Source organism: Leguminivora glycinivorella, chromosome Z, assembly GCF_023078275.1.
Source record: "Leguminivora glycinivorella isolate SPB_JAAS2020 chromosome Z, LegGlyc_1.1, whole genome shotgun sequence".
Lineage (NCBI taxonomy): Eukaryota > Metazoa > Arthropoda > Insecta > Lepidoptera > Tortricidae > Leguminivora > Leguminivora glycinivorella.
The window spans coordinates 20,584,458-20,603,071 of NC_062998.1; the positions used below are offsets into that span (position 1 = coordinate 20,584,458).

Below are 18,614 nucleotides of genomic sequence, written 5' to 3' on the forward strand. Positions count from 1 at the left end.
AATAGAAAAGCTAGGAAAAAAACTATTCTGGCAAAATAATTATGGAGCTGATCGGTCAAACCTCTATTTGTAAATTATATCTCGTCAAAAAGTATTTGTACTTTTTCACAATCAAAACATACACACACGAACGAGTGGAGAGATATTTGCCCGTTGTGTGTGGTGTTTGGCAGTGATCGGCATTGGTTTATATTCACAAATTAAAGTGATGTTCAATACACAGACACAATCGCCAAGAGTGGTGCGCGTTTATGAACTGACCGTTTTATTCCATATACCTATCCTTTTCCTTTCCACGTTTGTAATTTCCTACCCTTTAACTCTACATTGGTTATGGACAATGCCGAGAAGTCCATCGAAACAAAAAATGATATACTAACCCTTTAATGCATACTGTAGCCAAATGGTTACAACTGAAATGGCATATCAGTGAATGTCAATTATAGACTGCAACAACTCAAATCTCAAATGCGATGTTTATTTTTCGCACATTAGATTCAGAAGTAAAATAAAGGGTACAATATGCATTGAAGGGTTAAGCGTAAGGATGGCGTGGCGTGCGCGCGTGTATGTAATGTACTGACTGGTGGTGTGGTGGTCGAGCGGGCGCAGGTGGTCGCGCGGCGGCGCGAGCGCGTGCGCCTGGCGGTCGGGGTAGGCGACGCGCACGCGCAGCGCGGCCGGGTCGCGCACGCGCAGCACCTCCGCCTCCAGCGCCGCACCGCCCGCCAGCCCGGCGCTGAACCGCAGCACCGTGTCGCTGTCGCTCGCCGGCTCGATTATCGTCGCCGTGCACATGCGGATCTGGAATTTAACACTGCCTTCTAGCTTTTACACTTTCACCCTAACACCGGATTTCGACGGTACGAGATCACGCATGCGAGCTTCATTACAATGCGGCATTTGATAGGCTGAATTGCAATAGTCCGCAATGTATCTAAAATCGCATGCGAGTTCGTGCGCCTTGTAAAATGGGACCGTGGGCATAAAAGCGTTGCATAACGTGGATTTTTCTTGGGCGTGTGTGGCGCCACCTGGCGGGTACTCACGTCCACGCTGGGCGGCGGGATGACGGGCAGCGGCGCGGCCTGCAGCAGCGGCAGCAGCGCCCGCGCCAGCGCCAGCGGCTTGTTGTCGGCGCCCAGCGACAGCTGCTGGAACACGCCGATCGTGAACGGGTCCGGCTCCACGCCTGCAAACGTTACGCACATTACGTATTCATTCCGATCAATATTATATACATACCTCTACATACCAGGGAGCGTACCTTTCATGCCGATGACATGCGTATGACGTCAAGCTACATACAGGATATAAAAAGTTTGAAAAGAGCGACGGAATAACGAACATTTATTTATCCGTACCTAGTACTGGAAAATATATGATTAATAATAATTAAAATATACTTTCACACTTATTTAAACTAGAAATTGGAAAGATTAATCAGATGTGCGATTTGGTACAAGAACGAGAAGAACATGATATGAGTAGAAAATATAATAATAATGACTCCACGGCCGATACGGCCACGGCGACTGCTTTCAAGTCCGTTGCTGTCTCAGGTGTGCTCGCCAATGGCTGACGTAGCCGATACAATGTATAGGTATACATATAATAGGTATGAATTAAGTATTTCAATGAACGATGAAGTTGATGTGGATGGCGAAGATAATATGATATTCCCTTCGTTTAAATTGTACGGCATAGTGTGCTTTGAATTGAAACGATTTTGCGTCTGTTTTTTCCAACTTGTTGACTACGGAGTAGACGAAACTGAGTGATAGTACCTACTCAATAATATAATTATAATATTACACAATAAAGCATTTTGTTTCCAACCCCTTAAATTCTTTTTTTTATTTCAGAAACTATTATGTTACTTATAATCAAACGTTGATAGACACGTTGTTGTGGCCTAGAATTAAAAATAAAATAAAATAAAAGTCACTACGTTTACGTTTACTAAGTCGTGTTACTACGTTTTTTGAAACATCCTGTGTGTTTATATGAATACGTCATTATGACGAAACCGGCAGGAAATGTACGCTCCCTGATACATACATATAATCACGCCTGTATCCCATAAAGAGGTAGGCAGAGCACATGAACTACACTGTGAAGTTTCAGTGCCGCTCTTGGCAAAAAGGGGTTGAAAGCACAGAACTTAATTTAGATAGAAGAAACAAATTCATATACACGGTGTTTCCGGTATCACTCAAAACCTCAGACACCCCAACTGATTTTTATTTTTTTAAACTCATCTAGAGTATTCATTTTTAATCTGATCGTTACTTTTTTTTAAATCGAATTTTTAATTTTCTGTACAGCTCTACTTGACTTTTAGCTCTACACTCAATAAAATAATTGCTAACTACCATCATAAACCATAAGACTATTTATTTGTGTACGTTACTGCAACGACATAAGGTTTACCAATACACAGCTAAGATGTCACTGTAAAACACTTTAAAGCTTTGTCACAGTAAACTTCAAATTGGACAGGTAATCGCAGTAAGCAAATAAACTCAATATTCAAAATGACAAGGTTGTAATTAGGTACGAGTTCAATTTGTTATGACTTATGATAAACATTAAGATTAAACTGACAAACAACGTCAAACTAGTAGCGGAAAAAATAATTGTCCAAGTAACCGGCCAGTATTAATACCCCTAAATACTGAAAAAAGGTAAACAACCTCTAGCAATGCGATATACACAATGTTGTATTACGAGTACAATAGAATGGGCACGTAAAAAATAACTAATAATACTAATTTAAATAAAAATATTACCCCCATCAAGATATAGCTCAATCGATTCTACTCTCGATTCTGAACAAACTGTTTTCAGGTTTTTAGTGTTAAGTGAAACACGGTGTATTTGTATAGGGGCCGAGCGTGTCAAATTTTGTACTGAAGTTGATTCTTGCCTGTAATTTTAAATATGTCTCAGGCTCTTAATTGTTCATAATTTTTGTGTTGTTGCAATTGAATATCACGTAACGAGGCATTTTTTATGTTTTGGTTGACTTCAACTTACAAAAATTGACGCCCGAAAGCTGCAAGCTGCGAGTAAAGACGGACAACTCAGTGGATTTCACTGAGTTCATTTGACACGCTAAGTAGATACGTTTGCTTGATCTATGGTATATATGACATCTGTGGTTGAAAGCATAAAATTACTATGTACTAACGTTGGTACCTACTAGAAATGACAACCCAAACAAAGTCTATGCGCCAGCCGGCAGCGCGGGGCACATGCGTGGTGAGGTACAGTGTCATAGAATATAACTTGACCAATGACCACCTAGACGCGACACTTTTAGTGTAGACCTTTGTTTTATACGTTTTGTAAAATATTAAGTAGTTTACTTTTAGCACTATCATACATTGTGTTATGTTTAAGTTCTACTGAGTGAAATAAACATACACTATTAAATTTTTTTCATAAACTTTAATTGCGCTTCAAGAAAATCATAATTATTGTGTGAAACTATCGATTAAAACTCGTGTAAGAACTGTGTAATATTCATTTCATAACTATAACGTGAAATAAACATTTCTCTTTTAAATATATATTGCAAACAAAATATATTCACAATTATTATACTTTATTACCTACACGTCATGTCTGCGCGATTAATCTATGATTTCGTTCGACAAAATGGCGGCAATAGCTTCGCGTTTGAGGAGCGCGTCCCTTCATTAAAATAATTACTTAAATGAAGTTAGATCAAAATGGCTTATACTAACCGATGAAATGTGACACCGTCACTTTTATTCGATTTTCTCGTATGGATTAAACAGCATCTTATTGCGCAGGAAGGCATTTTTACATTTTATTTGTGTGCAGGCAGAAACAACCTCCTCACACCACGCGCAGAGACTGACTGAGGCAACATAAGTCCATGGACTTATGTTCGTAGCGCAAACTTTTTGTTCGAAGCGTCCTCTCTAGTACATTAGTTGAAAGAAATCCAAATTGTAACATTGCAGTGACAGCAGGGTTAGCACATGATTGCCTCGAGAGTATGTCGCCGCGAGATAGACTACCCGTCCTTATGTCATTAATACAGTTAGAAGAAGACGTGTCATCTATCTCGCGGCGACATACTCTCGCGGCCATCATGTGCTAGGCCTACAGGTTGCCACCCTCTCGCCTAAGCCACAATTCAATCAATATTATACGACATTTTTACACAGATTGAAACCTTTCAAGACCCGCCGGCTCCCCAGAAAGCCAGCTTAAAAATGTTAATGACACCTTAATTAATTTTGGCATCATTCAAAAATGAGTGTTTATTTTCGACGTATGGGTCTCGGAAGATTAAGCCCCACGGTAAACTCAAGGCGTATTCCCAGTCTCAAACCATGGTTTTGATTTGGATCTAAGTCCCGCCAGTCTTAATTAACTATCAACATGAGTGTTTTAAACCCCCACAGGGTTTGAGGGGTAATACTAATACGGTATGTTGGTTGTAGGCGTATATTTACTGATAGCAGAAATGTATGTATGATAGTATATTCATAAAGGCCGGTTGCATCAAACCGTCTGTCACCGTTAAAGCATTCGCAAAATTTCATTGTATGGAAGTTCCATAGACGTCTGCTGCGTGACGATGATGTGTCTGTCTTTCGTTGATGCAACTGGCCCTTAATCGTACTTCAAATTAGGAAGTGTTAGTTAAATTGTCAAGTGTTATTTGAAGTAGGTAGTGAATTCAGAATTAATATGAGATTGCAAATAGGTATTATTTATTGAAAAAAAAAACCGTGTCTCGAGTTTGATAGCTGAAGCATGGTATATTTTAAGTTATCTATTCAGAATGAGAAGCTCTTGGAACTTTTATCAAAAAGCTGCTAGACAAAAAAAAGTGTTGGAGTGTCGTGTACCTGCAGCGGCGAGTTGTCGGTCGAGCAGCTCGGCCTGGTGCGTGAGCGCGGCCTGCGCGGAGAGCGCGGCGGCGGCGGGCGCGGGGCCGGCCGGCCGCCGCCGCCGCCGCCGCCGCGCACAGCCGCGCCGCCGACACGCGCAGCGCCAGCTGCCCCACGCACGCGCGCGCCTGCTCCGTCACGCCGCTGAACTGGTGCTGCAGTCTACACATACACACTACATCAATATTTGCTTCTCTTCAAATCTAGGCTGAACAAGCATCTTCTGGGCGAGCTCACTCCATCGTAGGCCAGGTCTAGTCAAAAGTAAACATGTGAATAAAAATCTTATAACTGCTTTGGCTGTATTTTGATTGATTTTTTGTATTGGATTGTGTTAGTTAAAATACTCAGTTATCCGAAACATGCCAGGCAAGTATGGTCGCGCGATAAATGATAAAACATCTGGCCGTCCCTATCGCACTTACGAATAGAGTGATAAGGACGACCTGATGTTTTATCATTTATCTCGCGACCATGCTCGCCTGAATGGATAGGTAACAACAGTTATACGTTACGAAGTTTAAAGGCAACCTTGTCCCTATGAAGGACTTTTTCCAGCTACTTTAAAAATAGATTTGCAAAATAAGTACATATAGTCGGTCAAACAACTTAATCATTAGAAAAAGACGCGAAATATTTTTTTTTCTACAAGTAGTAGTTTTTTAGGAAAGCAGGACAGTGAGACAAGTGTTGATATAGATGAAATACCTGAGCGTGTCGTGCGCGAGCGCGGTGAGCGCGTGCGCGGGCGGGCCGGCGGGCGCGGCCAGCGCGTCGTGCAGCGCGCGCACGCAGCGCGCGAACAGCGCCGAGAACACCGCCGCGCCCGAGAACAGGGGCTCCATCTCCGCGAGCCTGCACACACCACGTACTATTCCTATGTAAATACTGTAAATAGGCTACTACACTCATATCAAAAGTAAATTATTGTTTTCTATAGAATTTGACTTAAGAAACCAATATTTATAGGTTTGAGGTAATAAAAGTGCATGATGACTACGTATTTTTGACTAAAAATGATTTTTTTTTTATTTTGGACCGAAATCGCTTTCGGAGATGTTGTGACATCATAGGACTCATAGGATTCTAACCTATTTCACGTCGAATCGTAAATTACATTTGTGCCATATATTTAATGAAATGTCAGAAAATGTTGTTTTCCAGCAGAATGACGACATGCACAAATAATCTATAGACTAACCATGGATGATGTTGTTGTTCAAGTCATAATAAAATATGCCAATTTTTTTTTTGGTTCATTGAGCAGTATTAATAATATAAGAGAGACTTTAAAAAAGGGTTAAAAAGTAGCCTATTCCTCTAGACGCTACCAAATTATAGTTAGGTCAAAAATATTTGGGAAAATAGGCGTCATTAGTGTGGATGTTGCAAAAACTACAATATGAATAGCGGCGACACCGCCACGCGTTTCTCTCACGCGGGTCTCGGACCGGGCGGGGCACACCGCACACCGCACCTGTCGAGCTGCTCCTCGGCGGCGCGCAGCATGGCGAGGCGCACGCGCGGCGACAGCGCGGCGTTGTCGGTGTGGCGCAGCACCGTCGCGAAGAAGCGCCGCACCGCGCTGTCGTCCAGCCCCGCCTCCGTCTTCACACTCGTCAGCTTCGCCTCACCTGACACACGAACTCACTTATCTAATATCGGTTACTTTGTAAACAAATATTTAAATAATAAATAAATATTATAGAATAATGTTACACAGATTGACTGTCCCACGGTAAGCTCAATAAGGCTTGTATTGTGGTTACTCAGACAACGATAATACTAATACTTATTTATATGATATACAAATACTTATTGTATCCATAGAAAACATATATGACTCAGGAAGGAGCAAATATCCGTGCTCATCACACAAATAAATGCTCTTACCGGGATTCGAACCCCGGACCGCGGCTTAGCAGCTAGGGTCACTACCAGTAGGGCTAGCAAATGATTGTCGCGAGTGTCGCCGCGAGATATACTACCCGTCCTTATGTCATTAATACAATTAGACAAAGACGTGTCGTGTCACCTATCTAGCGGCGACATACTCTCGCGGCAATCATGTGCTAGCCCTTACGACGCACTAGGCCAAATCGGTCCTCAAATATTTGATTTTCATTTTTCTATCTCGTTCTGCATGTTGACTGTCTAGTGTCTACTTGTCATCACTAGAGTTCGGACAGGGTGAGCTTTTTTCCTTATGATTTGACATACGTGACATATTATGAGGCAAATAGCTCATATTTTCCAAGCTCTGGTCATCACAACACGACGTACCCACCGGAGGAATGGGGGAGGTGAAAATTTTAACGCGTCACCACACAGGGAAGGGGTGTACTGGCCTTACGGATACGCTTCGACCCATCGGGATCTTTTGTGCAATTACCCCCTTCGATCCTAAGATCCTTCAGCTATTCAGGAGCTTCTCGACCATCTCGACAGATGAGGCTCATGGGTAGCTCTATGAAGTTCTGGTTCCAGCCGTTCCAGGTAACCTTTTCCAAAGTTCTTCATTATTTGTCTAGCAAGGGCGTGCCGTGCGAGACATACATATGGGTTTATAATGTAGGTAGATTACCTATGGGCAGGTGCGGCACTAGGTGCGGCATGGTGTCGCGCAGGTAGGTGTAGTGCTTGATGGTGTGCTCCTCGAACAGCGGCAGCATGGTGGTGCACTTGGCGGCCGCGTTCAGCGTCAGGATCAGCACGCACATGTCTGCGCTCTGGCTCAGGAACTACATAGTGCGATGGTGACACAATATACGCGCTTATGGGTCAATGTATCATTTATTTTAAAATAGATTCCTTACTTTAATGACCTTGTTGTCGTTTGATTAAGTTAATGTTAGTTTTTTGGACACTTAGAGACCTTATACATCTCTGAGATTTTGATTATATTTTTAAACTTAATTTGTAACCTTGATTGGCCCTTATTTGTAAACTTGATTTGTTCTTTAATGATTGACAACTAGAGACTTGTACATCTCTTGAAATGTGTAATTTAGCTGTTCATTTTCTGTATTTTTTTTTTGTATTATTTGACAAAGGTTTTTACTTTTAAATATTTTAATTTTATAAAATTTGACTCTTGGAGACGCTATACATCTCCATGGATTATTTGATTAAGTATAATATTTTTACTTGTAATATTCAGTCTTTTACAACTATTGAAGTATTGATTTCTTTTATCTTTGTATCTGTTTGCACTTTCTTTATGTATTGATTATAGTTAGTAATAATATGACATTTAGAGACTTTATACATCTCTAATTCTATATCAGTGTATAGCTACTTTGCTTATGATTAATATTTTTAGTTAATATTTCTATTAATTTCATTTGTTTAACTTTAATGAATACTCTGTAATGTTGACATGTAAAAGTGCCCCCGTGGCCTATTTGCTGAATAAATGATTTTGTATTTTGTATCAAACAAACGTTCCAACGATGATTTGAAAGAGCGAAACTACCTACTAATTTTCTCGAGCAATTATCTTGTGAAATTCTTGATTTTTTGTAGGTATACTCTTCTTTTGTAAATAAATTAGCAGTTATATTCATTTGAATGCGCATGTTTCAAGTAGCTCTGACATTTTTAGAAACTATTTTTTAATTTGCCCTGTTAGGCCTAGGGTTAAAAGCAGGAGTCTAAAATCTGACCCACAACTTGAATTTGGCCATGGAAACTATGCGAAAGTAACAACGAACAAGTATTGTGTGTGGGATAGTCAAGATTCCTGCCAAGAGTATTACTTGTACGTGATAAGAGAAGACAGTGATAAAATTGATTTGTTTATGTAAGGAAAGCCTTGTCGAAGTATTAGTGATGATACTAATGATTGGTAAAGGATACAGGCCGGGTCCTCGACGTCCGGCTCCGGCATGTGGAAGAAGGGGTGCACGGCCAGCAGGCGCGCCGTCAGCGGCAGCACCAGCGTGGCGTGCGCGCCGCCCATGCGCTGCATGCAGCGGAACGTGGACCGCTTGTCCTGCACACATACAATACACTAGGACTCGTGGGGAGGACGCGGCCAGCAGGCGCGCCGTCAGCGGCAGCACCAGCGTGGCGTGCGCGCCGCCCATGCGCTGCATGCAGCGGAACGTGGACCGCTTGTCCTGCACACATACAATACACTAGGACTCGTGGGGAGGACGCGGCCAGCAGGCGCGCCGTCAGCGGCAGCACCAGCGTGGCGTGCGCGCCGCCCATGCGCTGCATGCAGCGGAACGTGGACCGCTTGTCCTGCACACATACAATACACTAGGACTCGTGGGGAGGACGCGGCCAGCAGGCGCGCCGTCAGCGGCAGCACCAGCGTGGCGTGCGCGCCGCCCATGCGCTGCATGCAGCGGAACGTGGACCGCTTGTCCTGCACACATACAATACACTAGGACTCGTGGGGAGGACGCGGCCAGCAGGCGCGCCGTCAGCGGCAGCACCAGCGTGGCGTGCGCGCCGCCCATGCGCTGCATGCAGCGGAACGTGGACCGCTTGTCCTGCACACATACAATACACTAGGACTCGTGGGGAGGACGCGGCCAGCAGGCGCGCCGTCAGCGGCAGCACCAGCGTGGCGTGCGCGCCGCCCATGCGCTGCATGCAGCGGAACGTGGACCGCTTGTCCTGCACACATACAATACACTAGGACTCGTGGGGAGGACGCGGCCAGCAGGCGCGCCGTCAGCGGCAGCACCAGCGTGGCGTGCGCGCCGCCCATGCGCTGCATGCAGCGGAACGTGGACCGCTTGTCCTGCACACATACAATACACTAGGACTCGTGGGGAGGACGCGGCCAGCAGGCGCGCCGTCAGCGGCAGCACCAGCGTGGCGTGCGCGCCGCCCATGCGCTGCATGCAGCGGAACGTGGACCGCTTGTCCTGCACACATACAATACACTAGGACTCGTGGGGAGGACGCGGCCAGCAGGCGCGCCGTCAGCGGCAGCACCAGCGTGGCGTGCGCGCCGCCCATGCGCTGCATGCAGCGGAACGTGGACCGCTTGTCCTGCACACATACAATACACTAGGACTCGTGGGGAGGACGCGGCCAGCAGGCGCGCCGGCAGCGGCCGCACCAGCGGGGCGTGCGCGGCGCCCATGCGCTGCATGCAGCGGAACGTGGACCGCTTGTCCTGCACACATACAATACACTAGGACTCGTGGGGAGGACGCGGCCAGCAGGCGCGCCGTCAGCGGCAGCACCAGCGTGGCGTGCGCGCCGCCCATGCGCTGCATGCAGCGGAACGTGGACCGCTTGTCCTGCACACATACAATACACTAGGACTCGTGGGGAGGACGCGGCCAGCAGGCGCGCCGTCAGCGGCAGCACCAGCGTGGCGTGCGCGCCGCCCATGCGCTGCATGCAGCGGAACGTGGACCGCTTGTCCTGCACACATACAATACACTAGGACTCGTGGGGAGGACGCGGCCAGCAGGCGCGCCGTCAGCGGCAGCACCAGCGTGGCGTGCGCGCCGCCCATGCGCTGCATGCAGCGGAACGTGGACCGCTTGTCCTGCACACATACAATACACTAGGACTCGTGGGGAGGACGCGGCCAGCAGGCGCGCCGTCAGCGGCAGCACCAGCGTGGCGTGCGCGCCGCCCATGCGCTGCATGCAGCGGAACGTGGACCGCTTGTCCTGCACACATACAATACACTAGGACTCGTGGGGAGGACGCGGCCAGCAGGCGCGCCGTCAGCGGCAGCACCAGCGTGGCGTGCGCGCCGCCCATGCGCTGCATGCAGCGGAACGTGGACCGCTTGTCCTGCACACATACAATACACTAGGACTCGTGGGGAGGACGCGGCCAGCAGGCGCGCCGTCAGCGGCAGCACCAGCGTGGCGTGCGCGCCGCCCATGCGCTGCATGCAGCGGAACGTGGACCGCTTGTCCTGCACACATACAATACACTAGGACTCGGGGGAGGACGCGGCCAGCAGGCGCGCCGGCAGCGGCCGCACCAGCGGGGCGTGAGCGCCGCCCATGCTAATAAGCGTAATAAATGTGCGTAATAAGCTAGGACATATTATATCTATCGGGTATTTTATGACTTCGTTCCGAAGCCGACCGACTCGATCGTAGTTATCGTGGTACTACAGCTAAGAAGGCCACGTCGGAAGAATCAATCACTGATTGCGATGAGCAGAGCTATTCTTGGGATCTTGGCGTGCATTGTCGATCGATCGATAAGTGTATATACATATTTACCGGTAATCGAGCCCGTCTTTGGCGATCAACGAACATGAATACAGTACCTGAGGATATCTCTTGAGGTTTTCCAGTATTTTGTCGATGCACATCTCGAGGCAGGTTTTGGAGGACACGCTACAGGCGCCGAGCATTCTGTGTAGCCCTTCACGGACATCCATCGAGAAATCCTGCAGTCAAACAAGTACCTTATAAAAAGAAAGTTAAGGACTCGCGGTATGATTAACGATTAATGTTTAGCTCTCGGAATAATCCGGATATATTAAACATTATTCAAAATATTGTGACATCATTTATTCTATTGTCACAAATGCACATAATATTATGGACATGTCAAACATTAATGCAAGTTTGGGAGACATACATTTGAATATGATTTTTACACAAATATTTTTATACTTTACGTCGGCGATATGAGCACGCCCGTTAAACAATAGGCTACTTGCCTCCTAGTCAAATCAGCTTCTTTTTAAGAACTGTCAAAACGATTTTGAACGACTTATTAGTATGGAATTTATATGAAATCGAATTGAGTGACGTCTTAAATAGAAATTGTATTTAAAAATAACTTCTGTTCATGTTTTTCTTATAATCATCCGATGCTTTATTTCGTGCATGGTATAAAATATTTTATTTTTACTACAGTCAAGTTCCCTATTCTGAGCGGTTAAAAAGTTTATTGTCGTGGATACTTACCTCCAGCGCGCCCAGGATCGTCTCGAGCTGGTCCTCGCGCAGCACGATGTGGTGCGCGATGCGCGTGAGGCTGTCGATGGCGCGCAGGCGCACGTCCTCGATCTCGTCGTTGAACATGTCGACGAGGAAGTCGAGCGAGGTGGTCGCGAACACGGCGTTCTCCATCGACAGTTGGCACACCGCGTCCACGGCCGCTGTGCGGACCTCTACACAATAAACAACAATTGTTGGTCATTGAGGAATACTGTAGGGTTTCGTCTAAACACCATGCCGCCTCTGGCTACGGTCTCAAATTCACACTCGTACGAAAATAATTATTTAAAATGTTTATGAATTGACAACGTTTCAAAAATGTCAATATCCCTAAATCGAAAACCATTTCGAGATATACGCCTGTAGATCACAAAAATATATTTTTTAATATTTTTTCTCCTTATTTTTAGTAAAAAATTCTTAAAAATAGTTTAAAGGGGAAGTGACGTCACATAGTTGAGTCAGACTATTCATCGCTAGTAGTATGGAGACACAGACCAATACAACAAGACGGCCCTTACAGGGTGACTCGCGGTCACCAAGCATACGACAAATCAGGTTTATAAAAGTTTGAACGCGTGCGACACCGATCAGTAGCGCCCAAGTATACGACCCGCTAACAGTGTCCGTGTCCGCTCGGAAAAAATCTTAAATAATCAAATTTGGTTGCAAACAATGGTCTCTTACAGCATAAAGTGGTGTGGCAAGTCTTCTAACACTTCTACATATAAAAAAGATGGAATAACATTCCACAGTTAAGTCAAATTAATTATTTTGTTGAATATTGTTTATTATCCGCGGAGTTCATTTATACTGGTCAATATGGTTGTGCTGAGCGGCGCCGAGGCGCGTCCATCCCTTTTTGCCGAGTTAACAATGTGATATGCTATCCCTTTCACGTAAACGACTAGGCATGGGGCCATGTTAGTTTATGTCTGTTGCGGGAACTTCATACTGCCGTTCGTACCATGTGCTACCATTTTATGAAATATAAAAGAAAGCAGATTTGTAATAGTGAATAATTATCTAGAATCTGTAGAGTCTGTAGTGGTATTTAATTCATTGATTAGTTTAGAATATTTAGTTGGTAATTTAACTTAGTAAAGGTAAGTAAAAAACCGGTCAAGAGCGTGTCGGGCCACGCTCAGTGTAGGGTTCCGTAGTTTTCCGTATTTTTCTCAAAAACTACTGAACCTATCAAGTTCAAAACAATTTTCCTAGAAAGTCTTTATAAAGTTCTACTTTTGTGATTTTTTTCATATTTTTTAAACATATGGTTCAAAAGTTAGAGGGGGGGGGACGCACTTTTTTTTCCTTGAAGAGCGATTATTTCCGAAAATATTAATATTATCAAAAAACGATCTTAGGAAACCCTTATTCATTTTTAAATACCTATCCAACAATATATCACATGTTGGGGTTGGAATGAAAAAAAATGACAGCCCCCACTTTACATATAGGGGGGGTACCCTAATAAAACATTTTTTTCCATTTTTTATTTTTGCACTTTGTTGGCGTGATTGATATACATATTAGTACCAAATTTCAGCTTTCTAGTGCTAACGGTTACTGAGATTATCCGCGGACGGACGGACGGACGGACGGACGGACAGACAGACATGGCGAAACTATAAGGGTTCCTAGTTGACTACGGAACCCTAAAAATGCACAGTTTAGTTATTAGTTACTAGAATGATTTTTATTGAGATGCTATCACAATCATCATCCTCCTTGCGTTATCCCGGCATCGGCATTCGCCACGGCTCATGGGAGCCTGGGGTCCGCTTTGGAAACTACTACCAAGATTTGGCGTAGGCACTAGTTTTATGAAAGCGACTGCCATCTGACCTTCCAACCCGAAGGGTAACTAGGCCTTATTATAATTTAATTATAATATTATAATTTGTTGCAAAATAAATTCACCACAGTACTGGTACCGGTACCATTGTCTATAATAGACATGTCCCATTCCCATCCCTACTGCTAATCATAAAGGCGCGCCATTATTTGAAACGACCAATGGCAGCACTGTGCGCGCCCGCCTCACCCCGCAAGGATTGGTGATTTGCGTCTCGAACAATATCGCTTGCATTTGGCTTCTAGTGGGGTGTTCTGTGTATGGAGATTAGAGGTAAGGAGCGAAAGCTTTAAGTTTCAGAAGTGTAGATATAAAACCAAGTGGCGCTGCAATTACATAAGGCAGGTACATAAGGGTTGACACGTCATTTTCGACTGTTCTATTTTGACAGATTTCTCTCCTTATACTTCTACATTCCATAGCTCGAAGTTATTCAATATTTGTTGACAGTGACACTTGACAGTCAGACACCTCGGACTGTTTAAGCTGACCGTTAAAACTTTTTTTAGGAATGATTTTGTCGTTTTCTTAGGTGTATGAAACAACACACGTGACGTCATAAAGCTGTGTCTAGTCGTTTGTAACTTACGCTCTTTCTGTTCGAAGTAGTAATAAAAAGGGATTTTCGCATTAAAATAGCAGTTTTTGGGAAAAATAAAAAAATACGTGTATCTTTAAATATTGTGTAGTGTGTGTACCACACCTTACCCACACATGTGCATAGCTTAGTATATATTGGCATGTACTTGTTATTTAAGACACATTAAACGTATACTCCATACGAAGTAGTTATCATTTACGCTCCACATCACATGGCGATCCTGCCAGTGCGGCCTTGGGCCGCACTGGCGGCGCGCTGCGCCAGCCAGTATTACTTGCCGTGAACTTTCGTAAATAAATATTTGGAACTCTAAGTGAATGAAAAGGACTATTATATATTTATAGTGACAGTGAAAAGTTTCAAGAGAATAAATAGAACTTACGGATTGGTGTTATGGGACTAATATATCAAATATATGAGTATCATATAGTGAAAGTGAAAAGATTACAGAGACTAAATCGAAAGTTACGGATTGGTGCTTATTGCAAATAAAAAAAAATATGTGCAGTGTGGACTAAATTACATTTCTAATATCTACTTAATACTCTTAATAGACTCATGTTATCAGGAGATTTTGAAAATAAATCATTTTTTTTTTCGAATAAACGAAAGTGGCAAGTTGTAAGTTGTAAGGACGTTGCAGCTGGGAGATTGTTCGCGTCACGGACCCCGGGCGTGGCCTTGCCGACGTTGGACGCGAGGACGAGGAGACTGGACACGAAGGCCTGGTCCCGCCACACAACGGTCATGGAATGGTCGTAATCTAAACTAGGTGGTTATATGGTTTTAGTTAATAAGTATAAGCAGTTGATTGACAGTTTCTTCTTATGTTTAAAATAAATATGCAGCGTGTTATATGCATTATTTTCATTAGATAACTATTTTAAATTTCGTTTTTTGAGTAGGTAATAAAAATTAAGTTTCAAAATTGTGTCTATGTGTACGTAATATTAGCAATTTCTATTATTTACGGAAATTAAGTTTAATAATATTGCGATGTAGGAATACAATGCATATGCAAATTAAATATTATGTGGAATCTTATTAAATGCTGCTTGATGACGAAATGGTAATATGGTTAAAAGTGCGGCACGTTTTAATATTAAATCATTCGATCTCTACTTTGCATTCAAATTGATAAACTTAACAAATGATTTCGTGCACTTGGATACAACATTCGTCATAGCGTACAGGTGGGCCGCGTCATCCGCGACACGTGTTCACATATAAGGGATCGGTATGTAGCTTCTGTTATTACGTCTCGAATTTCAGTTTCAACATAATGCATTATTAATGTATTGTGCAATAAATTAGATTACTTCAAATTTATCGTATTTAACTTGGCAATTGCATATAATTATAATCTTACCGACTTTTGACCATATTAAACTGAAAATTAGTATTTAGAACTAGATTGTCAAGAAATAATAATGTACTTGAATGTTTCAGATTTTTTTTCTCGGAATTGACTATAATATGTTTTACGGATTTAACAATGTGTGGAAAATAAATATATTTCAGATCTAATAAGAGATAAAAAGTTGGATTATTTTTAAATTGGTGTAAAATGGATATGGAATTTGTTGGTATATGAAATGTTTTTGTTATTTAGGTATAGGAGTGTTCAAGTTTTGTTTTATTTTGCGACGGAGTTATGGCTAGAGGTTTTATTAATGTAAAGGGTGGAATAGAAAAGAATGGTTTGTTTTTTGAAATTAGGTATGTGTGCGAGATTTTGGAAGTCGAGTAAATTGAAGCAGGTAAGTTTTTCAAAGAGCGACTGGTCTGATCAACCAAGGGTTGTTGAAATTCTTATTTGTTGAAGTTTTATGGTGTTGGTTTAATTGTGGTTGGTAATTGAATGTTTTTTTTAATGAGTGTTACTGAATCGATATACTTATAAATATGCCTATCGTATCATCGGCAGCCCGAGAGGGGTCATGAGCGATATGGTATAGCAAGGGTACGCCAGGGTACAAGGCAGGCAGGGAATCCTTGGAGATCTGATCATGATTTGATCGAGCATCAATCGTGAAGACTCCTTGGACACATGGAAGGTTATTATGTAAGGACGTGTTAAAAGAACTGCCTGTGTGAGTAAATATATTGTATGTGTGCGCGCTTAAAAATAAATATCCTTGTATCCTGAGCAAATAAATAAATAAATATATAGTAAGGTCGGCCGGCCAGGTAAGTAAATGCGTTGTGTACCCTTGCCATAAAAAAGAGAAGCACGCTTTAGATGCACAACTATATACAATGTTATTATTATAATAAACAAAATGAAGACGTCTATCAATTAAAAATAATACTTGCAAGTCAGTAAATTATGAAATAAGAAATATGATTGTTCCCAGGTACCCAGGGTTGGAATTATATACTCTTAACGTACGTTGAATTTGGATTTAAAATGTATCGACGGATACTTATTTGTCTGTGGAAATGAAATATATACCTACTTAGTGATGGTTTTAAGGTTTTTTTTTAAGTCTATGATGTTATTCGTAGTCTTTTCTGCTTAGTTTTATATAAATAGGTATATTGTTTAACACACGTTTCGTCATCAACGCCGTCATAAAAGTAACTGTATAACCTATAAGTTGTATAACCTTTATAAAAATTCATGGGTACCCAGCACTACCCACCCATGGTAATAACTATTGTATGGTGCCTTAGCGTATAATGGAAATTTGTGTTTATTTTAGACAAATTTCGTATAACTTGTAATTTTCATTTATTGAAAAATGTATGAGTACTTAACTCTTTAAATTGAATTTATTATTCAGCAAATATTCTTTCTGACAACTTCAAAGTGTTTTTACTGTACCTACCTAATACTTGTATAAAAAAAAAGATTTAATTTTGTATTTCTACATGAGAATTTTAAATTTATTATTCACAACAACATGTACACTTTTACAAATTTTATATATCTCGCCAAACTATGACGTTTAATAATACATACTTTCACTAAGAGCTTTTGCTTACATTAGATAGTCTTCCTTACTTTTTACTTTGTGTAATTCATTTTTTTTTTAATTTAGAAAAAAAAATATTCCTCATAGTATAGAACAATTTTTTTTTTCTCTGAGGGGGAAGGTGTAGTGTGTGTACCACACCTTACCCACACATGTGCATAGCTTAGTATATATTGGCATGTACTTGTTATTTAAGACACATTAAACGTATACTCCATACGAAGTAGTTATCATTTACGCTCCACATCACAATTGAGTTCTTTCAAACCAAACAATAAAAAGTAGTAGTCGAAAATATGAAATGTTGTCAATTAAGTTTAACAAATATTTGACACCCGGGATAATCTAACGATGCCAACGAAGAAAAAATTGCGTATGCTTTATATAGAAATGCCCATTCCGGCTATTATTTCCAGCTATTAGGCGAATTGCCCTAGACGGAGCGGCTAGACTGACCCATGAGCTCGTCCTCGAGGCCGTGCACGAAGGCGCCGGCCGCGCCGCCGGGCAGCAGCTGCACGGCGTGCGTCTCCACCAGCTGGCCGGGCGCGTCGTCGGCCCAGCGCCGCCCGCTGGCCCACGCGCCCGACCGCACCAGCTCCGCGCCGCGCTCGTGCGCCGTGCGCTTCCTCTGGAACGTGACAATAGCTTTAGGCCTGATTTAGACGGCGTGCGAACTCGCATGCGACTTTAGTTACATTGCGGGCTGTTGAGGTTACATACAATTTTGCTCAGCTATCAAATGCCGCAATGTAGTAAAACTCGTATGCGAGTTCTCGTACTGTCTAAATGGGGCCTTATCCTGTCACATACACTAGTATATACACGGTGCTCGTGACCATTGCGAGATTTTTACCACGCAATTCTGAGGCTAAAAAAATACAGATGAGGATATTTGGCAAAAAATAAAAAAAATTGTTTTTTTTTTCTATTTTTGAATGTATTTTACAATTTTTTTTTCAATTGGTAATAACACTGAAACTAGCCTCGTAGCGCTCACCATACAAAATTTTTGCTAAGGAATTTTGATTCTTATTGTACTTGAGATTTAATTCAATTTCATTTGTTCGAAACATTTTAGAAACAAAAGAAATTATATTTTATTTGTTTACATGAAAGTTTAAATTCCATTGAAATCAAATATACTTCAGAAAGTACAGCCTAAGAGGCTAGGCTAAATCCAGAGAAGCGTACATGAAATTTTAGTCTTAAAATAGGATCAGGAATATGCTCTTAAAAATCTCTCGCAATGCTCACGAGCACCGTGTATAGGCCACCTAATCGGTTTGAATGACGGCG

General features: G+C 42.6%; 1 protein-coding gene across 1 annotated transcript in view; it reads right to left on the bottom strand.

Moving 5' to 3' along the window:
- Positions 1 to 18,614, bottom strand: part of LOC125241003 (integrator complex subunit 4) — a 28,849-nt gene that overhangs the window by 2,397 nt on the left and 7,838 nt on the right. Inside the window, 11 exon segments of the mRNA XM_048149261.1 lie at positions 585 to 804; positions 1,050 to 1,192; positions 4,893 to 4,981; positions 4,983 to 5,096; positions 5,643 to 5,789; positions 6,412 to 6,568; positions 7,519 to 7,656; positions 8,793 to 8,928; positions 11,197 to 11,319; positions 11,846 to 12,051; positions 17,772 to 17,946. Of these exon segments, the coding sequence (XP_048005218.1) occupies positions 585 to 804; positions 1,050 to 1,192; positions 4,893 to 4,981; positions 4,983 to 5,096; positions 5,643 to 5,789; positions 6,412 to 6,568; positions 7,519 to 7,656; positions 8,793 to 8,928; positions 11,197 to 11,319; positions 11,846 to 12,051; positions 17,772 to 17,946 (1,648 nt within the window).